Source organism: Blastomyces gilchristii (genome assembly GCF_000003855.2).
Source record: "Blastomyces gilchristii SLH14081 genomic scaffold supercont1.3, whole genome shotgun sequence".
In the NCBI taxonomy this organism is placed as follows: domain Eukaryota; kingdom Fungi; phylum Ascomycota; class Eurotiomycetes; order Onygenales; family Ajellomycetaceae; genus Blastomyces; species Blastomyces gilchristii.
Window position 1 is genome coordinate 398,188 of NW_003101680.1, and position 24,735 is coordinate 422,922.

General features: G+C 42.3%; 5 protein-coding genes across 6 annotated transcripts; 3 read left to right on the forward strand and 2 right to left on the reverse strand.

The window, feature by feature from the left end:
- Positions 1 to 7,228: 7,228 nt before the first annotated feature.
- On the forward strand, positions 7,229 to 14,410 carry BDBG_01675. 2 transcript variants are annotated; one of them, XM_031720436.1, is made up of 2 exons: positions 7,258 to 8,752; positions 8,915 to 10,419. In XM_031720436.1, exons 1-2 carry the CDS (start codon positions 8,290 to 8,292, stop codon positions 9,199 to 9,201), a joined length of 750 nt encoding a protein of 249 aa, XP_031576631.1. In that variant the 5' UTR covers positions 7,258 to 8,289; the 3' UTR covers positions 9,202 to 10,419. The 2 variants fall into 2 exon arrangements, with proteins under 2 accessions (XP_031576630.1, XP_031576631.1); XM_031720435.1 differs by having other exon boundaries at positions 7,229 to 14,410.
- Positions 9,972 to 17,542, reverse strand: BDBG_01676 (phosphatidylinositol 4-kinase). Its single transcript, XM_031720437.1, has 9 exons — positions 16,950 to 17,542; positions 16,678 to 16,876; positions 14,978 to 16,591; positions 13,707 to 14,907; positions 13,142 to 13,646; positions 12,708 to 13,079; positions 12,380 to 12,632; positions 11,816 to 12,307; positions 9,972 to 11,731 (listed from the first exon to the last, which is right to left on the reverse strand). Coding segments are annotated over exons 1-9 (5,958 nt in total). The 5' UTR covers positions 16,952 to 17,542; the 3' UTR covers positions 9,972 to 10,411.
- BDBG_01677 (CAMK protein kinase) lies at positions 17,393 to 20,381 on the forward strand. The gene is made up of 6 exons (XM_002626960.2): positions 17,393 to 17,834; positions 17,995 to 18,517; positions 18,613 to 19,205; positions 19,277 to 19,407; positions 19,492 to 19,508; positions 19,581 to 20,381. Exons 1-6 carry the CDS (start codon positions 17,793 to 17,795, stop codon positions 20,279 to 20,281), a joined length of 2,007 nt encoding a protein of 668 aa, XP_002627006.1. The 5' UTR covers positions 17,393 to 17,792; the 3' UTR covers positions 20,282 to 20,381.
- A 363-nt stretch (positions 20,382 to 20,744) lies between these two features.
- BDBG_01678 (cytochrome P450, family 51 (sterol 14-demethylase)) lies at positions 20,745 to 23,679 on the forward strand. The gene is made up of 4 exons (XM_002626961.2): positions 20,745 to 21,420; positions 21,538 to 21,735; positions 21,796 to 22,860; positions 22,958 to 23,679. Exons 1-4 carry the CDS (start codon positions 21,175 to 21,177, stop codon positions 23,024 to 23,026), a joined length of 1,578 nt encoding a protein of 525 aa, XP_002627007.1. The 5' UTR covers positions 20,745 to 21,174; the 3' UTR covers positions 23,027 to 23,679.
- BDBG_01679 (uncharacterized protein) lies at positions 23,368 to 24,697 on the reverse strand. Its single transcript, XM_002626962.2, has one exon. The coding sequence runs from the start codon at positions 24,444 to 24,446 to the stop codon at positions 23,640 to 23,642; it is 807 nt and encodes a 268-aa protein (XP_002627008.1). The 5' UTR covers positions 24,447 to 24,697; the 3' UTR covers positions 23,368 to 23,639.
- Between the last annotated feature and the right edge of the window lie 38 nt (positions 24,698 to 24,735).

The window sequence follows — 24,735 nt, forward strand, 5'->3', positions numbered from 1 at the left end:
ATGACTCAGTATAGAAGATGAAAGAAAACTCAGATCTCTGCAGAGAATTAACACTGAAGATCATGAGCTTCTTATATCATATCTTACTATCATTGAATTGATAAAGAATGAAACAGTCTACAATCTTTTAATCTGACTACTTTTGAAATTCATTAATAAGTTACAGAAGAGTGATATCTTTACTGCAGCTTGAATTTAGAAGTTGAAGAAGAAAGAATCTGATTTAAACTTGAAAGAGACAGATCTGAAGTGAGACAGTGTCACTAAGAAATCAAGTCACTGATAACTAGAAGAATGTGAACTTCTACTGCTGAATGATTCAGTCTTCATCTCTTATAGTAGAGTGATATATCAGAAGTTATTGAGAATTTATTATAATAATTCTCATATGAGATACTTTGAGTTAGAGAAGACTGAGAAGCTTCTAAAATATAAATATATTTAAGACAAGCTTCAGACAGATGTCAAAGAGTATGTTGAGACTTATAATATCTATCAAAGAATAAAGATTCTACAGTATAAGTAATACAGTAAGTTAGCATCACTGCCTGTTTTAAAGAGCTTATAATAGAATCTATCAATGAATTTCATAGTTGATCTGCTGAAGTTGATAAGAGTCAAAGAATATGACTTAATTTTGATCATTGTTGACTATTTTATAAAGATGATAAAATATATCTCTATTTATAAAAAGATTAAAGTCTCTGAATTGACTGACCTGTTTTTAGATATTATCATTTATAATCACAGTGCTCTGAAATTATTGATAACAGATTGAGAATCTCTCTTCATCAGTAAATACTGATTGACTTTTTACTATTATCTTATGATAAGATATCTTCTCAGTACTGTATTTCATCTGCAGACAGATGATCAGACTGAACACTAGAATCAGATATTAAAATAGCATCTTCAAGTGTTCTATTTATATTATTAGAATGATTGACTCAAACATCTTCTGATTACTGAATTTATATATAATAATGCAAAGAATATAATCTTAAAAGTATCTTCTTTCTATACTTATTATGAATATAATTCTTCATTACTCAGTGACATCGCAGATGATATTTCAAAGAGAGAAATAGATAGTTAGAATATTGAACAGATACAGAGAACAGAGTATCTCTCAGTATTAGAAGTAAAAGTAAGATTAAAACTTTTGAATAAAATTTATAAGAAGACAGTGAAAAGTATTCACTGCACTCAGAAGTAGTAGATAAAATACTATAATTAAAAACATCTTTTAATGAAGTTCTTGATAGAGAATCAAGTGCTACTTTCAGTAAAGAATATCAAGACAATGAGACTGTGTAAGAAGCTCAGTGAGTGATGACTAGAATCTTTTCTAATAATAAGAGTGATGAGTAAGTAAGTATATAAGTTGAAATTACTCACAGAATTGAAATCAATTCATTCTATTTTTTACATTTTCTATTTAAAGCTCTATAAGTAATGCTCTGAGATGAAGCTGTCTCAGCTGAATAATATTGAGATTGAGAGTGATACTGAATATCTTATGAAGAAAATATTAAATAAGTGAATATATTACAGTAAGCTTCAATATCTTGTTAAATGAAAAGATTATTCATTATCAGAGAATTCATGAGAACTACTTAAGTATTTGAAAAATGCTGAGAAAGAGATTACAAGCTATAAGATAACTAGTAGAGACTATTCTATTACACATCAGAGATATTAAACAAGAAATATTATTTAAGACTTCTCATTTTTTTTTAAAGGATTTTTTTAGAGATAATCTTACAGTGATGAGCTGATGTCTTGTGAACTCTGTAGCACTCTTCTTCTATTTTCTTTTAAAGGGTTTTTTAGAAGTTTAATGAGACTATACAAGTGTAAAATTCCTGAAGCAGTTAGAGAAAAGAGATATTTGAAATTAATAAAAAAGATTGATATTATCAATCTGCAGACTGCTGCTATTCTAATAAGACTGCAGTCTGTTGAAAAAGTAAAAAGAGAGAACTTCAAGACCTACTTATTAATAATTATATTCTCATTAAACTCATTCTTCACTGTTAAAGTCTTCAGTACTGATATCTTTATCTGCTGAGAAGTTAATACTGCAGTACTGCAGAGAAGCATACTGTAGAAGAGTATAAGAGATACTGAAAGTATTAACTTATCAACTTATAAAGTATCTCAGTTATTCACTTCAATTAAAGTGAGATTCTCTTCAATCAGTGATTAATCTCTGTGACACTTTCAACAGTAGTATCAGTTAATCTCTTCTTAAGATCAGTCATTTTGAGATGTTTTTTCATCTCAGAGATTCATGCTTTCATCTTCTTTTACAGATAAGCAAGAGAAATCTTCTCAGTCTTGATAAAATCTGTTAATACTTGAAGCTCTGAGATTCTTGCTCTGTACTACTTGAGTATCTGAACTTCTTGTCAGAACTGATATGACATCTTCTTGTAGAGTAAATAATACTTACAGAGAGATAGAAGTTGTTATTACAGATGTAATGAAAATAACAGAAGTGAGAGAAGAAATAAGTGTATAAGATTCTTTCTTTCTTCAGCTGCTTAGTATAGTGCAGACATGTGACAGTACTGATCAGAGACTGCACTGAAGCCTTCTCACAGAAAGAAGATAAAGAAACTGCAGAATTCTGCAGATTCAACTCAGCAGTATTCTGAGCATAGCTCAGGCATATCATGAGAGAGAAACTATAAATTGAGCTTCTCAGAGCTGCTATCTCTAAAATCAAGCTCTTTCTGAGATTCTCTCTGAATGATCACACAGAGTCATATATCACTGTGTTGACTGAGAGAGAGAACAGTGTTGCAATGATGATGAGAGAGGCAGAAAAAGAACTGAATATAGACAAACTGACTGACAGAAGAAATGACATCTCACTGTAAGATACAGCTACTACTGCTGCAGCTGCAAGAGATACAGGAGAAGAAGATATAATAATAAAAGTGATACTTCTGCAGCTCATTGACACTGCTGGCTCTGTCTTTAATCTGGCTTTCTTGACAGTCATAGAGGCTGCAGCTGCATCATGAAGATGTTTGATCACTAGAAAACATCAGTATAAGCCTCTTATTATCTCTCAAGAATAATACTCTCATACACTCACTATTGCAGATGAGAGAAGAGGAGAAAAATGTTTCATAAGAGAGAGAATCTTTTTGAAAAATCCTGTCACTACTATTAGCTTTGTCTCTAAAATACACCACTTTTGCAGGGAATTTCATATATAGAACAGAATATAATGAGAGATCTGTAAGTCACTTATTAACTATATTTTTCACATTTTAAATTGATATATAAGAAACTCACTTATCATGTGTTTGATTTGAATAGAGATGAGAAAGAAAGACCTACACAGTTAGCAGAAAAACTCATCTATTTCTTTGTATCACATGCAGTATATGCACTGTTAAATTAGTTAACAATTATTACTATACAATAAAGATAATTTCTAATCTGATAATCTTGAGAGTATTGAGACTATGCTCTTAAAAAGAAGGGCATTGTTATACTCTCAGTTATGCTAAGACTCTGTTGCAGTTTCACATGACTTATCACTTTCATGTGAATGATTTCATTCATTTTACAGGCTGTTTGAACTGGTTTTCAATCACTCTATGACATTATTCAAATATATCATAGAAAGATCTGATTGATGAATATGAGAACTCTACTTCTATACAAGATTAGCAGATTACTCTTTCTTAACAGTGAGGTATCACTAAGGTATCACTCTGGCTATTCTTGCTTATAAAATGAGAGAAGAGTATTTACTTATTATTTATATAGAATAGCTAGATGCTGACTTCTCATTAAAGAAGTCAGTGATTCATTTTTCTTCTACTGAAATATATACAAGAGTTACTGTGTTTCTTATATAATCTTCTTAGTATACTAAGTATTATATCTGTGATATTCTTGTAATAACTCTGTAGTCTATGAGCTTGCTATTTAAGCAAGATAGTCAAGTTCACTTATACAGCTTCTCAACAACTACCTCTACATGACACTGCTAACTAGTCACTACTTCAGTTCCGTCATGTTACAGTTTGTAGCATTATTATCTTATCAGAAGACATCTAGATATTCATGATATTATTAAGAGAGTTTCATACAAGAATCTGTTATTATAACACAGAATAACTGTTCTAGAGCCTTTTTAATATTAGTCAGACTGATAAAATAGATTGATACATGATTTTACTATTAGTGATTCTTTCAGTGACTTCTTTTTCTGAGCATTTCATAGATGTTGACAGAGATCTGTGTCAGGTTTATAGTCTTATAAATATCATTCTCATGAACTCTATCTTCATTAGAGAATATTAAACTTCTGTTTTAAGCATCTAATAAGATATCTTATTCAGATAGTCAGATAAGTTCTAATATAAGATTATAATCAAGATTATCAACTTCATATACATAGGTGTCTTCATGCTGATATTCTCTGATATCTATGTTTAGTTTTATTATGTAACAGATGCAAACATCTTTTAAATCATTAAATTCTACAAGAAGTCAGAGTTTTAATAAGAGAATATACTAAAGATTATAATATCTTACAACTGAAGATTTAATTATTGCATAGTGATATAGATCACTATCTATCATGACTTTCATATTATACATATTATTAATCACAGTAGATACAAGAATTGCATTTATTATTATTTTCTCTTTAAATCATTGTTATCTGACCTCTTCAAGCTTCTGTTTGTAAATTTGAACAGAAGCTAATCTTTTCCCTGTTTCATTAAGATATTCTCATAGTTATCTTCTGAATCTTTTTTCAATGCAATGTGATTGACACAGACAGACACTGATTCATTCTTTGAGCAAGAAGACATCAATCTTTCTCTTAAGTGAGGAGACACATAAGTCAATTAGCAGTTGAAAGCAATGTGTCTCAATCAGTTACAGTTAATATATACTTCACATTGACATTGATCAGTGACTTTCTCAGAAGTGATTTCAGAAACTCAGAAGCCTGTTTAAACAGTGAAAACTCTTGCTTATACATAGACATTTGAATCTATTCAGTTCATGACATCTGTATCATTACTGTTACTTTTCAGCACAGGTATATGAGTGACTGAGTTATTTCTTAACACAGATGTATAAGTGTAACATCTTCTGTCACTGTTCTGTATACTCTTGAGCTTGATAAGACAGTCATTCAATGTCTGAAGCTGTGTGTAGAAACTTTTATAAGTCTGGTCTTTATCTACACTTACAAGAGTCTGTAAGAGTTCAAAAGTTAATATCTTCTTGAGCATACTAATCTTCATTTAATTCTTTCAAGATTGATCACCTGCTTCTAGAATCTTGATGTCAAAGTCAGAAATAAATGTTATAAGAGAAGTGTTTCTCTGTTAGATACTCTATAATCAATCTAATACTTTCTGTTGTATGACAGTGTCTTGAAACAGAATATCAAGATATTTGATAATATTATCATGTGTTTGCAACACTGATTCACATACTTTCATTTATGAATAGAACTTCTGTTTTATATAATTCTTCAATTATTCATTGATATATTAATCTTGATTGATTAATGAACTGATGATATCTTCATCTACACTCAGTTTCATGAGCATTTCCATTCTTCATGATGAGTAGAGAGTGAGATTAAAAGTATTAAAATATGCAGAGGTATCTAAGCATTCTTTCAGCACTTTTATAGATGCTGAAGTTACATGAATTAATTATTGAATTTCTTCATATTGAAGCTGTTAAGTGACATGCATGTCAGCTATCTATTGTTATTATAGTTTCAACATTGCTCAGAGTCACTGTGATATTATATCTATACTCACACTCAAGAGTTCTCTTATATTATCATTAGATATGATTATATCATTTGTTAGATATGTGATATCTGTGAAATCTGAAGAAGTGTAATTATATGAATATCTTATACATCTGAGTAGACTGATCACTGAGATTATAAATTTCATATTTAATCTCATTTAATCTGATTCTATACATTTCTTGATATGAATTCTGCTGAGACTAGTTATTAAAAAAACATACAAAGTAACTATATATCAGATCTTAAAATAAAACCATGACTTGAAAAAAATAAGAAAGTGATCTCATTTGATTTCATTTAGTCTCATTCTTGACATAAAGTTACTATTTTTAGACATTTTAAGGCTTTTTTTAGACTATTTTTAATTTTTTAAAAAGTAACACTTTTTGATAACACTTAAATGAGATTTAAAGTCATTTAAAGCAATAAAAATAATTTAAATTGAGAAGTAGAAATCATAATCTCATTTGAAAAATGTAATAAGAGTAGACAGTAAGTCTCACTGAGATTATATGAAACTACTATCTAATGTTAAAACCATGTAATAAGATCAGTTAAATTGATAATAAGACTATTAAAAAATCTGGTTCTGATCTCAGACACAGTCACATGATCAGTCTATATCTGAGTATCAGAACTCTCAGATCTTTTACTGACATTCTCTTATAAAATCTTATTGTGAGATCAGAGTGACTGATGAGTAAGCTTCTATCTGAGAACTCAGTGTTCACTTAACTGTTTCTCTTTCTTATATGTTGTTACATGTTCAGATATCTCTCAATGAATAATCATTTCTAATGAGAAGATAATGTATGAATAATCATTTCTAATAAGAAGATGATGAATGTTTTTCTAGTATAAGAGGTCTACACTGAATAGATCAGTATAATATATAGGTCTTATATAACAAAGAGAAAAATGTTAGAGAAGAAAAAGAAAGAGAAAGTGTGAGAATCAGTGATCAAAGTGAATATTTATATGTGTATGTGATGATGTACATGGTGGGGCTTCGGGGCGGAAGAATCTATACACGTTCATGGCAGCTGAGGATCAGCAATTGAGAATGGAGCAGAGAATCTATACGCATTCGTGGCGGCCGAGGATCAGAGTGTACGCGATCGAGAATGGAGCGGTTGGAATCTGTGGAGTGTAACGGAATAGTCTATATGATTGATCGGGCGCAGCCCGCCACAGAACTTACTAAATCTCTGAGTACTGTGATATTTGTATAATTCATGATTTTGCTAGGTCTTACAGGCAGAAAAGTCAGGAATGCTTAATTTTACATTTGTATTTGGTTTTGACAGACTATCTTGGTGGATTGGGTGTTTTTGTATGTGTTATCTCGAGGGGTGTTGGCCGTTACAGCCGTTGCGGTTAGCAATCCCACTAGATCACATGACCCACCACTATATCATGTTCTTGTAGATAGATCTATCAATACAACCTTCAACTATGCTACAATAACTACCATATGTAATATAAATGTAGCTAGCTCCTCCCACACGAATACAACAGATTAACCATCCCACAGTATGTTGGGGGTCCCGGGCTGATCGGCCCTTTCTACCAGCGCTGGTGGTGATTGAGCTCTTTTGCCCCAGTAGCCTACAGTGTAAGGACTGTTTCATAACGTAACGTAACAGGCATCACAATACCATAGTTTCCGCAAACCTCAGTCTCAACTCAACAGCCTCAACATCGCCAACCTCATCTTCAATCTTTGGGGCTTCATTCAAACTTCCTTTTCCACTTTCATCAATATCATCTTCTATCTCTTATTATCTTATCTCTTCTACTTACTCAGCCCTTTTTCCACTTCTAAATCCACTTTCCCTTGCCAGTCCAGTACTCCTCTCTCTGCTCTCTGCTCTCTATTTCTCTTGTGCCCCGCACATAATCCCCCCACCACCCTTACACAGCTCTTTAAGTTCGGGTTTTCAGCCATTCCACCATAGCCCGGGAGCTTAGAGCTAGCTACTTTCCTTGACCCCGCTGCGCTGCCCTCTCCTCTGCTGCCCACTACTGTCTGGTCTGTCCCTTATCTATTGCCCTCTCTTGGCGGACTGCGGACTCGGGCTATCATTCTACGTAACGGCCTTTGGTGTTACGGCCTATTTGTTGCCTTGCCACCTCATTCCTTGTCCAAATAACTCCCTTCCTCCAGGCCTCCAGACCTCGCAGTCCTTTCTATTACTCACCTTTTTTCCTTGTGATATTTCATCGTGCTTTTGTCACCTCATGCCCAGTGGTGACATACACCACTTAAGTCATGTAATTGGTCTCCGGCATCTTTGCCTCGAGCACACTTCTTAAGCTTTCTGAATTGGCTTCGCTGTTTATTTGTCCTCTTCCGCTTACCTCCCCTCAATCAAGGGAGTTGATCCAACCGTCGGGCGCTTTGTTTTCTCTCTACGCCTTCCTTACCGTGGATTGAGCCCTTTCCTGTTTTAATTGATCGTCTCCCTTCTGCCATGTCCCAAAACCCTTCGAATTCTACCTCTTCCGGCCCTTCCGCTCGGCCTCGGGGTCGTCGTGCCTCCGTTGCCTCTGCTGCATCCTTCTCAGAGCTTTTTGCAAGACCCGGCAACGCAGGCCTTCCACAACCACCGCCAACCGCTGCCGTAAATATTCCCGGCTCAATCATGTCATCTGCAAGTGCTCAGGCACAGCAACGCCGCCGCATGTCGATTACCACGCTAGGCCTCTCGGGGTCTCCAACTCAACAATCATCTCCCTTTGGAAGTGCCCCTGCGGGTATGCGTCGTGGGAGTATCTCGAGCTCCGTGATATCCGGTTCGCCTACACGGGAAGACTCTGTGCTAGAAGAGAACGGAAATGACACCCCGATAACCTCGCCTACATCCCCATTTCCCCATCGTGTCTCGTTTGGAGCTCAGGCATTCCGCGATCGCGTTGGGAGTGCAAGTGCAAATGGTAGACACCCATCCGGAATTTCTGCGGTGGCAGAACAGCGAGCTCCGTCCACCGCCAGCAGCACATCCTCCACGGGCAGTGCTGGTATTTCGGTTGCTGCAAGTACGCATAAAACAATTCCCCAGAACAATAGATCTAACCCCTCTTCTTGGCGCCCTATAGGCGAAGGCTTTAATTGGCCAGAAGCCCTCCGGACACGCGCGGAGCGCGCTCCTTCGTTTGGAAGCTTCCCTCCGACGTCTCCCACTGCTGGTTCCCATGGATCGCCACCTTCGTCTACTCCACATTCCAAGCATCACCAGCGAGCAGCTTCCATTGCAGCAATGGAACAACCCATTCAAGATATTCGTGATACCCACAAGCGGCAACAGAAACAACAACAGCGAAAGCCAAAGCCAAAACCCGATTACTTCCAGGAGAAGATACTTAGGGGTGACTTTATGGACTAAGGTCTGCTTTGCCTTCTTTCTATTTTATTTTTGTTTTATAATTTTTTATTATTTTTATTATACGAATACAACCTTCTCTATCTGTTGTGTTTTCTATAGCCACTTTTTTCGTTTGGCCCGCCAGACCCAGGAATGAAGCGAGTGAATGGAGACGAGAATCAGAGCGAAGGGGATAAACCCTTCTTTTGGGGAATGCTGCCACCCGTGTCGAGGTTCCTTACGCGACATGTCTTATTTCCTCAATTATCTCTTCTCCAGATAATAATAAAATAGCACTGTTTGGACTGGTCAAAAACCCTAACGCCCCTTCACTGTTATCCAAGTCTGTCCTCAAAACCTTCCAAAAATCCATCACTAGCTATCCTCTATGACAATTCATCGCCTCGTCTTGATTTCTTGTCTCTAACTGCGTTGGCCAGTTCCAAGACTTAGTTAGGGCTGAGAGACCTGCCCGGTTTACTAGTACTATTGGCGTAAACATAAAATCCGGCAGGGCTGTCTCTCCAATTTTGCTATTGCATTTCTTTGGGGCGCATCGGTTTCTGTCGAGATTTATCTTCTTCTATGCGTTCCTCCCAACTCTTTTTTTTGTGGCTATCTATTTCACAAGGCGGGACTGAATTGTAGCTTTTGTCTGGACCGGATTTATGACGGCGCAGTGGTTGATTCTTACGTACCTTACTTATTTCTTCCCTCTTCGAAATGCATCTTCCGCTATCTCTAAGACTACGTTTTCGCCATTTCACTAGTTATATTTTCTATTTTGCCCTTTTTATTTCCTACGAAGAAATCAAATAAATATGAATGTATATATATATTACTACCTGTAGCTAGGTGTAGAACACGACATCAATCCACCTTGGTGTGGGGACATTCTATCCGATCACAGATGTATAGAACAGATTGGCCCAAACTTCATTGAAGTAAATGTACAAGGGAATCCCCATTTGATGAAGCGATGATTTTAGTCTATGATAATAGAAAGCAAAGGAGAACCGAACCCCTTGGAAGGAAAACGAGGGTTATTAAATTTGACTAGCTAGCTGAGGTACTTTCAAGAGAGGGAGAATAAAAAACGAAACAAACCAAAATATGCAGCAAGTGAAGTTGGACTTAGCCGCTTGTCAACGAAAGAAATAGGGCAGAGAGAAAACACGTTGATTGTGGGAATCGTCAGAAAAATCCCACGTTACTCGGAGAGAACAAAGTTTTAATAAGGGATATTGTTTGTCAGCATCTGGAACTGATCATAGCCTTTCGTCGACACGCTCATGTAGCTCTTCTTCACGAGTTCTCGCATGTGTTCGGCAGCCTCGCGCTCAGTCTTTTCAAGGACAAATCTGTCGCGGAAGTTTTTCAGCGTGTCAGGCTTAAAGCACGGCAGCCCGCTGTCAAGCATCAGCGTGACAATGTGTGATAGCTTGGTTGCAAACGGTCTGGAAGCAAGGAAGGCTTTAACGACAAGTGACTCGAACCAACGGTATGACTGCGAATTCATTGGGTTGTGACCACCAAGAGAAATCCCACCGCTACCGCCGCTCGTTGACGACGAACCACCCGAGCTGCTCTGCCCTCCCATTACGGCCACCATTTCAGAGGTGAGCTTGAAAGGCGCGCGCTCGAATCGAACACCACCTGGTGCTATGTCGAAACAAAAGCCGAAATCGATGTGGATGATATGGCCAGCGTCATCGATCATAATGTTTCCGTTATGGCGGTCTTTGAATTGGAGAAGGTAGGATATGACAGAGTAGGCAGCCATGCTCTTGACGAAGTTGCTTCTTGCCTCTTGGAAGCGGGTAGATTGTTCACCGCCATACTTGGAAACGAAGTAATCGTAGAGGCCATTGACGGCTTCGCGACCAAGCATGTCTCGTGAAATAGAGTTAGGGAGCACATCAATTACACCACAACCTGGTGCTGTGGCCGTGACGCGATATGGGTATACAAACACGTCCAAGCCAACACCCATGAAAATACTCCGGAAAGCTGCGATCATTTGCAGCGCCAGTACGTCCTGGCGGCAATCGTCGCCTACCTTAAAGATGGCTGACTGCCAGACCTCGTACGTTGATTGAGATTCTTGGGCATCAGCAGTCTGCAGCACCGAGTCATCAACACTTGCTTGGCGCTGTGAGGCATCTGCCTTAACCTCTAGCATCATAGGACCATTCCCATTGCCATTTTCCTCCACCTTTTTGGTCTTTCTAATCCGGAATGTCGCCATGAACGGAGCCTTTGCGTGACTCTGTAAGGGCTTTCCAGATTTTCGATCAATCCCGATCACTTCTCCGTCTGGATTACTTGGAAGATACACCCCAACTTCTAATTTGACCTGACGCAGTTCCTCCTCAATTTTCTGCTTCTTCTCTGGCTTGCTTCGTTTGATGTAAGGTCGTAGTTTTCCAGAGATGCCTGTGATTTCATTGAAGAAAGAGAATTCTCTCTCGTAGAAGGCACGATCTTCCTCGGAGAAGTGACCGATAAGCTTGTCAAGGAATTGGTCCAGGACAGGTTTGATAGGATCAGGCTGTGAAAGGTCGCGAAAGTTAGCTCAAGTTTGACTTTTGATTTCAGGACAGGGAGAAAACCAGAATGGGGAGAGTATCCATACAATCTGAGAATCTTCATCCTTGTAAGCATTCGCTTTCATGTTCCAGATAACCTGATGGGCAAAAAGCTGTGATAGCTGTGCAGTCTCGAAGATGTACCGCTCAACATAGCCTAAGGCATCATATCGCAGGGCTTGGACAAGCTGTGGGATGTAGGAAAAGCTCACCTCCACAGGATGGCTTTCCAGTGATCTCACGGCATACTGTAGGATAAATGGGTGGTTTCCATAAACTGGTAAGAAATATGTTGACGCTTCAATAGGGTTTACGGGAGCCCAGAAAAGAAGATACTTGAGTTGAAACGACACATCAGGAGGTAGCTCGGATCCAAGGAGTATATTCAGGCTATCGGGATCGCCAATGGCCTTCTCTGGAAAGTTGAGCAACAGCCAGCGCGCGTCGCTTCTAAGCTTTGGCGAGGGGAACCGGTTTGCGAGTTGTAGGGCTAATCCATGGTTTTCTGCCCATGCTAGCCTCATCAGGGACGAAATAATCTGCAAATCAGGGTTAGATAGAACTTGATTATGGAACATGGAAGGGACGGTTCATTGCAGCGGGCAGCAGACCTCGGGATCGACCTTATTCCCTGAGCTTGAACTATAATTCCGTCTCTCATGCTCCAATGGGAAAAGCCATACTCGTAGTCGGAATCGCTCGTTTTCAATAAGTAGCCGGACTAATTCTTGTTTGGCTTGGAGGGATTTCCTCGCGGCGGATGCCCCTGTGGCTATACGGGATGTGCTTTCAAGATGCGACTCAATATCCTGAAGAACCTTGTCTTCAGCCTTCATCTGTAGGCGGTTACCGCCTAGGGACCACCTTGAAAGGGGGAAAAAAGCAAATTAGCGACACATCCTAAATCAAATACTTGATTATTTATAGATAAATACCTACCTAGGCGGATGGCTGAACCAGCTCAAAGCAGCAGAAAGGATTTGATCCTTCAATTTCCATAAAGCAATTTTCGTTTGCGACGTACAATATCGGAGAACCTTTAAGCCAAACAAGACGATGTGGAAATGAATTTCACGCGCAAGTGGGTGGCCGGTGGTATTTTGTAGTTCAACCAAAGTGACTCCTACAAGACGACTAAATATGCGTTGGGTGTGGACACTACCAAGTCTAGTGGCATTAAAGTGGCTTTCGAAGAACTGAAGGATACGAAAGTGTGGCGATATGATATTCTGCGCTTTCCGCTGGCGTTTGAGGACTATGGATTTATCCGATGGAGAAAACTCCGTTTTGGTCATGAATGGGTCAACGAATCTAAATGAATTGAATAATGAGGTTAGTGAAGCAAAGGCGCATGAAGTTTTATTTTCACGTACTTGAAATTAGGGTTGAAGATCCCCAACTTCCTCTGAATGGTCCGCTCCCACGCTTGTGCAACTTCCGTCAGTATCCTTGACTCGGTTTGTGGATTCTCATGGATCGCGCCCAGCCATAAAGAAATGCCCATTTTGATCGACTCTCTTGTAAACATCTGGAATGGGATATTAACGAGGTGTGAGATGATAATGGTTTGCGATTCGCTAGCGCTACAGATCAGCGCAGTAGCTTTGCGAAGAAGATTCCGGCACTGCTCTAGCATGACGGGTTGGCCGTTAGATATTCGGGATTCCAACTCGACGAGCATTGACAGCGTGTCCTGAATGGTATCTAGGTGTGTCGAAGCGGTCGAATCGTCTCTAGAAATTTGGTTAAGGGGGAGTGCCCATCCCTGATAGTGTAAACTTGGTGCCTCGGAATAGCGATACTCCTGGCGGGTTGTATACTGAGCAATAAAATCGGAAGCCACGTTTACGATCGAATTTTCATTACCCTCGATGGAGCCTAAGGAGCCCGTTATTAGTATGTTCAGGGTGTTGTGGAGAATTCACACATTTAATTTACCTAATCTTTGATCACTGGATGGAATAGCAGAACCCATTTCCAAGGCGAATGAACGGCCGATAGAGATATGGCCATAGGCGCCGTCGTCCTCGTAATCCGAAAGGTAGGTTTGGAGCAAGCCCTTAACATCCAACGGCGCAATATTCATGACTGTCGATACCCATGTTTGTGCCAATCTATAAAAAGTGGTGAAAGTGAGCCTCCTAAAGTCGTAGTTATCTGATAACTCGACCTTAACGACGCCCCTCGTGGAGGTGAAAGTAGATTTCCACTCGAACTCGTCGAGTTCCTCGTCTAAGCACGATGACCACATGATAGTCAATAGATCCAAAAGGACAAAAAGAGATCGTTTTTGGCACAGAGAAGAGGGGCATTGATTGATTATTTTGCTGGCAGTGGCTGCAGCAACCTGCTGTATTTTTTCGATTCGATGGCAACAGGCCATAAGTGTGTCTGCCAGCTGCCCAGAAATATGCGCGGCTGAGAATTTTGCAGATCCAGATAGAGCTTTTTCAAGGTAGATTGACACAACTTTGTCTGCAATAGCGTTCATGCAACTGCCGACATCCGTACTGTTAAGGGCAGGGTCGAGGAAATAAGTTAGAACTTTGGTGCAGTCCCCAGATGCAGCCCGCAGGCTCTCAATCAGTAAAGTGGCGTTCAAAAAGACTGTTTTCGGATAGCTCAACCGCCTGATATCGTATTCCAGATGTGGAACCTCCAAGGCGAGGCTCTTTCGTTGATCTGCAGCGTGGTTCTGGGTTGCTCCTCGTCTCAGCACAGTGTTCAACTCAATATCGCTTTCCAGCAGCTCAGCGCGATTTTCCGCAACTAGCGGAGGGGAGTGAATTGCAAGGATGCGGAGTTCCTGGTAATATTGTCGAGTAACTTCTGAACGCAGCGAAATGCCATGGGCCGCAATATTAAACCACACATCACGAAGCAGGGAGGGTATATCATGCTCCCCCCCACCGACAAGAGCATCCCAGTTGGATTGACTTCTTGAAAATGGGATAGCAAGTGGTTTGATCAAAGGGACGATTTCTTCTGCAGATAACTCCACGACCTTCTGGCGGTCCTTCTCTCTGTCAGCCACATCGCCTTTATTAACAATACTTTCGAGGAGATAGACTAGATACACTCGATAATGGAATGATTGTCGATCCATATTTCCTGCTAGATGGTTTCTCGCCTTATGGACCTATAATGTGAAGTTAGGTTGCGTTTATCCACCTAAACCCGGGGTTTAGGCCGAGGGGAAGACCACGTACCGCATCAAGGATGAGGGCATTCCCTTGGACAAGGGCTTCGCTGTAAATACGGGAATAGAATTTGAGAAGCACTTGAAATTCTGCCTCGTCACTATGGAGGGCTAGCGCAGCGGTTTCTTCGATGATACAGGCGTTGACGACTGCGTTTATTTTCCCGATCTTCTGTAACAGCATCGACTGGGCCAATGCCACAATTTTACTATCGCCGCAGCTTGTAGAGATCGTGACTATTGCATGTACCACGTTTCGGTAGGTAATTGCTGTTTCGGCATCCTCATCGAACGTGAGAGATATGACACTACCGTTCGCAGTTTGAGGATACGGTGGAGCCAAGCCTCGAGTATGAGAACCTATCCCATTGGCAGTAGTTTGGTGTGATTTGTCTGTAGCTGGTGGGCCAGCACTAAGAACGTTCCCTAAGGTGTACAGCATACCAATGATGGTGTCCTGTGAGAGAAGACGAAGGGTATCAGCCAAGCAACGGGCGGCGGTTACTACGGTGGCGCCGCTTTGCCCGTTATGCACGATGAATTTGAGGAAACAGCGGGTTGTATTTAAAGTCATGGTAGAAAATAGCTTTGCTAAGATTGCTAGGGATTTGAGGGCCACTTCTGCGAGCTCCTGATCGGCCATTTGATCGGGATTGAGCAGCGTATCTTCTAGCCATGAAAGAAGAAGGTCAGGGTCGGCCGAGTCTTCATCCAGAATGACGCAATTGAGGAAGCTGACTATAGCAATTAATTTCACAGAGAATGCTAGCCGTTGCTGCCATGCCGAGCCGAGTTGTAGATAATCAGATCCATCCTCGAGTTGTTGCATCTGCTCGGCGATTATTTCTGCGAAGGGATTGACTAGGATGAGTTTGTCATCGCGGTCCTGTTCGGTTAGTGGAATGCCGTTCAGATACTGATCCAGGAGAGCGCTGTCGGAAATACTTCGACCATCAGCACCAGCAGGCGATGTTGAAGCCTTAATAAACCGCATAAAGCCCCGTTGTAGCAGCATTGCGCCAAGTGGGCGCCCTTCGGACGCATAGCGGCGAGCATATCGTCGCCAACCCAGCAAAATGTGATTGGAGGATTCAGAGCTACGGAGCATAGAAGAGACAGTCTCAACAGTGATCAAAAACTGCTCTGAAAGAATCAGCCGCAACCGATTGGCGACCTGGAGTCGTTCTGCCGGTGTCCAAAAGCTGGCATGAACAGAAGCGGCTTCTAAGAACCCCACAAGGGATAGCGTAATCGATGCCACATCCACGACAGCCTGCAAATCTCCCAGCTCCTTTTCGCCATTCGCGTGGTTCCGCAGAGCGGGGAGGGACTTTGCAGCATGGAGGCAATTTTCGAGGTAGGAGGTGAGACTCTGGAGGATATCGTCCCGGTGACGCGGAATTCGGGAGCCAAGCGATAACAGGGATAGAGTGAGATTACATGTCAAGGCTTCCCATGGAGACGGTTTGATGCTATAGAGGAACGGAGATGGGTAAAGTAGGAGGAGATGAGAATGGGGGAGATATCCAGCCAGTTGGGAGACCAATTTCGCGGCATGTTTAGGAGACGACAACTTGGAGGCCGCTCTACAAAGCGCCAAAAGGGCATCCAATTCCCGAATGGTCTTGTAATCAGTCAGGTTAGATAAGAGTTTTCGTAACATTATACACGTATATAGCCCAACAGAGGGGGAGGATAAAGCTAGCATACCAGGGGCGAAGGGGGAGTACTGCAGCCTTTAGAAACACCGTCGAGATATCCGCCTGAGATCAACTTAGGGCGATGGCAGGCCCTCCCCAGGCGATCAACGTCTGATACGATGCCGCCGTCACTCTCCGGGCAGCTCGTGGCCAAGTCCGCAAGCTTGTCGAAGGCAGCTCGCCTTAGACAGAAAGGTCGAGACAGAGACCTAAAAGTGGCCCAAAACAAAGTAAGCGGGTGATTTGGCATCCAAACCAAAAGGATCGGAAAGGGAAACATACATGCTCAAAGGACTACCTGCTGAAGAGCCCGCAGGAGATTAGAAACGGAGCGGAGGAAACATTGTTGGATTGTGGTTGTGGCGAAAAGAGAGGAGAAGTAACAATTAATTATTATTAGTTCTCCGCAAACAATGTACGGAGTAGTTAGTTAAATAACTAACTAAATAATTAAAAACAAGCAGAGAGTTGGCGATGATGGAAACTAAATATTTACATAAATAACTACATAACGGGGAACTACAAGTGTCAACATTACAAAACCTACGTTAAATATGAGAAGTATTTATTTACTCAACATGTGCTCTCGGTTTGTCGAATGAAATATATATGGCTAAAGGTTATTAATTTGTTGCAAGCTGTTTGAGAAACCATTATATTATTCCAAGGGCCGCACTTCGCTGTAAATAACTACTTTATTTTATTTTTTGATCCTCAGGAACCGAACACAAGCCACCAGTCCTCCTTCAGCCATTAGATATAATAGTATTTAGTAGTTACGCCTACCAAGGCTGACCTTGCTGCTTGCCCAACCAACTAAACTTATTTAAATAACGAACTATTTAAGTCTAAGTTAGTTAGTTACCAGCGAACTCATATTATTATTATTATTATTTATTATTCCTCCAGCCTCCGCTGCCTCCACTTCACGCCGCCTGAACTGAACTCGAGAGGTCCTTGGGGTGACGCAGAGTCTCTAGAGATCTCAAACAATCCATATATAACTTCCCCAGCTCAGGCTCAACCTACAGACTCGTCGCTGTCGTCTGTTTTCCTCCACGGGATTGTTTTGTTTTATTTTGTTTTCATTTCCCTTTTTTGCATCGCGCTCCATCCACCACGGATATGGCCCCAGCGAAGGAGAAAAGTCATTTAAAACGAGGGAGGGTGAGATATTTATACATGTGGACTCAATCTATCTTTCTAAGCCTTTTTTGAGATTTTTATTTTATTTTTTTTTCAATTTTTTCAAGTTTTTCTTTTTTATTTTTTTATTTTATTTTTTTTTTTTTCAACTAATCGTTGCGTTGCTGCATTTTCATTCTAGCCCAGCGCGGGAAACCAAGCTCCTCAAGAGACCAAAAAACCCCGACGCTCGGAGCGGATATCGTCCCAATCCCAGGCAGCTCACCAAAAAAATGTGTATCTGCCCTCTCCGCTCACCCATCAAGAGTCCACTGCCACCGAGCTACAGAAAGAAACGACGGTGACCCCGTCAGAGGGCTATCCCGGCCAATTCCGTCATTACACTCCCGCCGCTGAGCTGCCCTTCTCATCCCCCCCAGGAGATACTCAAGCTCTCTCCCAGTTTGTTTTTCCCCCAAGAGCCCTTGCGGATGAAGTGGACGATGAGGCCGCCGAAGGTGTCTGGGGCTATCTTATTCCTCTCGATGACAAGTTCGGAGACCCATTGGTCTTGAAAAAGAGAGACACTTGTTCTTCGCCCGCCGTGGGTACCACAAATCGCAGGAAGGGATCTTCGAGATCTAAACGAGGAAAAGTCAAATTAGAAAACCTTGCTTCCCAAGATCATACCGGAGGCTATCTCATCGGGCGCCATTCAGAATGCGGTATGTTATTGCCAATTAGGCCGGTGGTCGCTCCGCCCTCAGGAATAATCGCGATACGGCGACACTTTGCTGACTGATATTATGATTCCTTGTAGATTTTGTCCTTGATATACCGACTATATCCAATCGACATTGTTTAATATATAACGAAAACAAACGAGGTGATTCCGTTGCTATTCTGGAAGACTTGTCTAGCAACGGGACATTTATAAACGAGGCAATTATCGGGCGCAATAAGCGCCGCGAACTAGAAGACGGAGACGAAATAACTGTGCTGGATGAAGCTCGTTTTGTCTTTCGCTATCCTAAAATAAGAGACACTAACAAATTCCGACAGCAATATCGCATCCTGCAGCAGCTAGGAAAAGGCCATTTTGCCTCTGTATATCTGTGCGTGGAGAGGTCGACCGGTGACAAATATGCAGTGAAGCGATTCGAGAGGCGCCCGGGAGACTCACAGCGAGCCGACAATGATGGCTTAAAACAAGAAATTGCCGTGCTAATGAGCGTTAATCACCCCAACGTGCTCTGTCTGAAGGACACCTTCGATGAGAGTGATGGTGTCTACTTGGTCCTTGAACTTGCCCCCGAGGGCGAGTTGTTCAATTGGATTGTTGCGAATCAAAAGCTTACGGAAAGTGAAGCTCGACATGTTTTCACTCAACTGTTTAAGGGACTTAAGTATCTTGTATGATGGATTGAAATCCTACCCTCATCATCCTTCATAGCAAAATCCTCCTCCTGACTTCTCTTATCTAGCATGAACGGAATATTGTCCACCGGGACATCAAGCCCGAGAATATCCTTTTGGTGGATGACCGCCTTACCGTGAAACTCGCCGATTTTGGTCTTGCTAAAATAATAGGGGAGGACTCGTTCACGACAACTTTGTAGGTTATATTCCGGTTTTCACAGGGAGACTACTTTCTAATAAAGAAACTGTCAATCTGAATGCTAACGATGCTCTTGGGCAGATGCGGAACACCCAGCTGTGAGTTTTGATTTATTATGGCCCCATCAAGCTTTATTAACTCTGTTAAAAACTGCAACTAACCTTAAACAGACGTAGCTCCTGAAATTCTCGAAGAAAACCCCCGGCATCGCAAATACAGCCGAGCAGTGGACATCTGGTCTCTCGGAGTGGTCCTATACATCTGCCTGTGCGGCTTCCCGCCATTCTCCGACGAACTCTACACGCGCGAAAATCCCTACACACTAGCTGACCAAATCAAACTGGGCCGCTTCGACTATCCAGCTCCCTACTGGGACTCCGTCGGGGACCCCGCGCTCGATCTCATCGACAGAATGCTGACCGTCGACTTCGACAAGCGCATCACTATTGACGAATGCCTGGAGCATCCCTGGCTGACGGGGCGGGGCAAGTACCCCAGCATCAATGACAGCACAGACGGCTTAACTGGCGCGATGGGCCTGCTTGATTTCTCGAAACGTAAGATGGCGCGTGAACGCACTCTGATAAGTAGCATCAATGATCTGCCATCTAGCCAGGTTATCGCAGATCCAGCAACTGGTGGGCATGGACATAGGCAGGTGAGAGTGTTCGACAGGAACGAAGCTAGCAGACGAATGCACAACCATGCGCCGAGGGGGGGTGGGGGTGGTGGTGGGGAGCGAGTACGGCAGGAACCCGCACCTGCGGCAAATCGGGATCCGGCTAACTTCATGAATTTGGGTGGTCGCGGGGATCCGATTTTATACAGCGATGATCAGGATGAGAGGTATACACGGGGAAGACGAAGGTGAAGGGAACACTCTTTCTCTTTGTCTTTTCTCCTGTTTTTCCATCTTTTGCATTTCCTTATTATTTCCTTATTTCCTTTACCCCTACCGCCCCCCCCCCCCCTTTTTTTTTTTTTTTTTCTTTTTTTTCCTTGTCTAGTCTGAGTGGGAAATGTGTAGTCTGTCCTACTTTTATCTTCGGCAGTTACCTATAGATAGATACATTTCGGACAAATTTTGTTTCTGGGCTTGGATCAGGCAGAAGACCTATATAACTAGTGGTTATCTTAATATACCAATGAATATACAAATCAGTGCTGGCTGTGTATGTTTGGTTTTGTTCTTTGAGCGTTGGGCTGCTACTCTTTGATAGGTATACTGTTGGATAAATATTTATTATTAATATCAATGTTATACTGATATTGGTTCGGATTTATATTATTTGTTATCCCCTTCGTAAATACGAAGTACCCTTGAGGCTGACGCTTCTGCCGCGATAATAATTGCCGGGACCAGCGTATCCCAGATCAGCCCATTATTCTTCATCTTCTTAGCTCTACGCTGAATACGGCAACAAAGGAAAAGCCTGGGCAGGGGAGGCAACGGCACAAAGACGGTGCCTGGTATTGCTGAGTACCGTCACGGAGCAGGTACTGTTCATGACGTGTTGGCAACGCCAGGATCCGTAGTGGTAGGCATATATTCATGGTACTCCAGCCCGTAAATACAGGTATTGCGCTTGTGCACATGTCGTGCTGACTCAGCCGAGCCTGCATTCTATTCTATCTTTTTGATAACGAAAGAATGCCCCGTCTGGGCTTCATCTTCCCCTGAACAACTAACTCTCCCTCAAAGTGCTGTCGACATCCCCACAACCCTCCGTAGTCGGTCGACTCCTTCGTTCCGCCAAAGTCACCATGGGGCTCCTTGCGGATGCTATTGTCCGCATCTGCGCTCATTGCTCTGCCGCGTCTCTCTGGGTGATTCTGCTCTCCGGTTTCGCAACTTTTATTGCCCTTTCTGTGGTAATAAACGTTATCCGCCAACTTCTCTTCAAAAATCCCAATGAACCTCCCGTTGTGTTCCACTGGTTCCCCATCATTGGAAGCACCATCTCCTATGGAATTGACCCGTATAAGTTCTTCCTAAGCTGCAAGGAAAAGGTGACCCTTCCACCCGCGCCACCCCCGTGGAACCCCCGAGAGCAACACTTGCCTTGGAATATGAATTCATGGCTCTAACATTTTGCTTCGATGTCTAACTATATTCTTTTGTAATAGTATGGCGATATCTTCACATTTGTTCTCCTTGGCAAAAAGACTACCGTGTTTCTTGGAACGAAAGGCAATGATTTCATCTTGAACGGCAAACTCAAGGACGTTTGCGCCGAAGAGGTCTACTCACCACTCACCACACCCGTTTTCGGTAGACATGTCGTCTACGATTGCCCAAATGCAAAGCTGATGGAGCAGAAGAAGGTAATTATTGCGACAATATCACTGGTTTATGAACACTCTACTGACTATATATTCGATTAGTTCGTCAAATATGGGTTAACCTCGGAGTCATTACGGTCCTATGTTACTTTAATCACAGACGAATTCAACCATTACTTGGAGACGTCATCTGCACTTAAGGGCGAAAAGGGAGTTCTTGATGTTTGCAAGAGTATTGCCGAGATTACCATCTTTACTGCTTCCCGGTCCTTGCAAGGGAAAGAAGTGAGAAGTAAATTCGACTCCAGTTTCGCCCAGCTCTATCATGATTTGGATATGGGGTTTACCGCGATCAACTTCATGCTCCCGTGGGCACCACTACCTCATAACCGTAAGCGGGATGCTGCTCAGCAAAAGATGGCAAAGGTCTATACAGATATCATCCGCCAGCGACGGGAAGCCGGTTGCCAGAAAGACTCAGAAGACATGGTCTGGAATTTGATGTCCTGTGTCTACAAGGATGGAACCCCACTCCCAGATATCGAGATTGCCCATATGATGATTGCCTTGTTAATGGCGGGCCAGCACTCATCCGCCTCCACTCTATCATGGATCGTTCTCCGACTCGCGTCTTGCCCAAAGATTGTTGAGGAACTATATGAGGAGCAGAAAGAGGTTCTTGGGGAGGATCTCCCACCTGTAACCTACGAAACACTTCAGAAACTCACCCTCAACTCACACGTTATCAGAGAGACCCTTCGCCTTCATGCCCCGATTCACTCCATCCTCCGCGCCGTCAAGTCCCCAATGCCCGTTGATGGAACACGATATACAATCCCGACCACTCACAACCTCCTCGCAGCTCCCGGAGTAACGTCAAGATTACCCGAGTATTTCCCAGATCCCATGACCTGGGATCCTCATCGCTGGGAGACCTCCACAATGGAAAAGGAGGAGGATCAAAACGAGGAGAAGCTGGATTATGGATACGGTTTGATTAGCAAAGGTGCCAACAGTCCTTACTTACCTTTTGGCTCCGGACGACATCGGTGCATCGGTGAACAATTCGCATATGTACAGTTGGGAACTCTGCTCGTTGCGATCGTCAGACATCTGAAATTGAGCAAAGTCGAAAACGAGACCGGTGTGCCAGAAACAGATTATTCGGTAAGCAAACCACGATGCCCTGTTTCTAGCTAATTGTCAACAACACCCCGCCCCCCTTTTTTTGGATATAGATAGCGATGCTAACATATGTGACTAGTCACTTTTTTCGAAACCTCTAGGAAGACCGCTTGTCGCATGGGAGAAGAGAAATCCCACCAAGAAATAAAATCACCCACTTCATGTTTCTTACCCTAGGTTTCGTTCATATCGGATTTTTGTGTTAAACTTGCCTTTTTTTTTACCTCTCTTTTATGCCATTCATCCCCTTCTTTTCTCGCCCTTTCTCCACTTAGACGAGTATATTATATTATTATTTCCTCATTGTAAAGGTTCAAGCAGGCTCCACAGGTAACATTTTCGTTAGTCTATATATTTGCATCTAACATACATAATAGTACATCTAATAATTAATTTTGCGATTGTTTTGATGTTTGATTTTGTTGATTGCTCTTTTCCTTTTTCCTTTTCCTTTTTTTTCTAATTTTTTTTTTTTTTTTTTTTTTTTTTTTTTTTTTTTTTTTTTTTTTTTTTTGAAAATGGCTTTCCCCATTGCGTAGTTTCGTTCTCTTCCTTCATATTGCGTCTCCAAGCTCCAAGGGTCCCGTACTATACAAAGAAAGGAAAATTGTAGATAAATGCCAACCGTAAACACAAGATCTAGCAGGGTTTAAATATAGCATCAAGCAAAGGAACAGAATGACTTAATATACATATTCACTCTTGAAAACAGCCCAAGTGCGGGAGAGAAAAGAAAAGTGAAATAAACACAGAAACTCAGTTTATGCTGAGACTTTTTTCCTCTCCTCGCTCCGCTTCTTCGCCCTAACCTCCGCCTGCCTTCTTTCTCCTCCATCGATCTTCTTCCCCTGCTTATCCTCCCACATGCCCTCCTGCACCTGTATGACTCCCGCCATTCCATTTGTTCCCTTGACCAATTTAATGTATGGCGCCTTTAGCACTGGGCCACGCCCTAGCGTGACTTTCATATATTTCTTGGGCGGCTGTGGTATTTCTTTCGGTTGCGACTCGCCCGGTGGGAGGTTCACTACCGCCCATTTCATGCCAGGGGATAGAGTTGCGGTGCCTGTGGCTGTGACGGGGGGGATTTCATGCTCACGCTGACCACCAGCTGTTGTTGTAGGTGTTTCACACTGCCCCTCTGCCCTCGCCACGACTTGGTTATTTGGTATCTCAACAACCCTCAGTTGACCCACGCCATCAACTACGTGCTCTAAATCGCCGCCAACCCCGTACTCGCCGCGTTGAAACTTTTGGCGCCAGCGGAGCAGATATCGGCGAAGACGTGGCGGCTCAATGCCTCGTGCCTTCAATTCTACGGAGGAGAGAGTAAATAGCTCGTCCCAGGAGGTGAATTTGGAGGCGAAGCGGGACATGTTGCGGCCGATTAGGGAGAGGAAGGTTTCCGCGTCTGGGACGAAGGGGGTTGGTGGGGGAACAGGGGGGTGTGAGCTTTTATGCAGTTGGTGGAGGAATTGGTGCGATAGGGGGTAGAAATGGGAATACGAGGAGGGACCTGTTAGGAACCGGGAAGCGAAGGGTCTCCGTGGGATGGTTCGGGCCGCCATGGTGAATTGGTCGCAATGTCGCTGAGCGGAAGAGTGATCGATAGACAAGCTCGTCGGGATGGGCAGCGGTATAGATGAGGTTCCGTGAGGCCGCTCAATTAGGGTTGTTATACGTCATTTATAAGAGGCACGGTCTGCTAAAGACGATCGAATTGTTGTGTGGGTGGTTTTCTTCGAGGAATAGCTGCAGGCGAGCGAGCGATGCGTGGCGATACCGAGTCTATTCCATCAAGATTTGAGCCAATGTTCAAATATCATCGGTGATTTTGGTTCTGGCGGTTAAGAAATT

Bases quoted from the DNA above. Each gene is read 5' to 3' on its own strand.
- BDBG_01676 (XM_031720437.1), bottom strand. The intron at 13,647-13,706 runs GTAAATTAAATG...CGGGCTCCTTAG, and splicing joins ATCCAGTGATCAAAGATTAG to GCTCCATCGAGGGTAATGAA. The intron at 12,308-12,379 runs GTCTGCTGCCCG...CCTGATTTGCAG, and splicing joins GGAATAAGGTCGATCCCGAG to ATTATTTCGTCCCTGATGAG.
- BDBG_01679 (XM_002626962.2), bottom strand. From the start codon at position 24,446: ATGGCGGCCCGAACCATCCCACGGAGACCCTTCGCTTCCCGGTTCCTA.
- BDBG_01677 (XM_002626960.2), top strand. From the start codon at position 17,793: ATGGCCCCAGCGAAGGAGAAAAGTCATTTAAAACGAGGGAGG. The intron at 18,518-18,612 runs GTATGTTATTGC...GATTCCTTGTAG, and splicing joins CGGGCGCCATTCAGAATGCG to ATTTTGTCCTTGATATACCG. The intron at 19,206-19,276 runs GTATGATGGATT...TCTCTTATCTAG, and splicing joins TTAAGGGACTTAAGTATCTT to CATGAACGGAATATTGTCCA.
- BDBG_01675 (XM_031720435.1), top strand. From the start codon at position 8,290: ATGTCCCAAAACCCTTCGAATTCTACCTCTTCCGGCCCTTCCGCTCGG.
- BDBG_01678 (XM_002626961.2), top strand. From the start codon at position 21,175: ATGGGGCTCCTTGCGGATGCTATTGTCCGCATCTGCGCTCATTGCTCT. The intron at 21,421-21,537 runs GTGACCCTTCCA...CTTTTGTAATAG, and splicing joins TCCTAAGCTGCAAGGAAAAG to TATGGCGATATCTTCACATT. The intron at 22,861-22,957 runs GTAAGCAAACCA...ATATGTGACTAG, and splicing joins TGCCAGAAACAGATTATTCG to TCACTTTTTTCGAAACCTCT.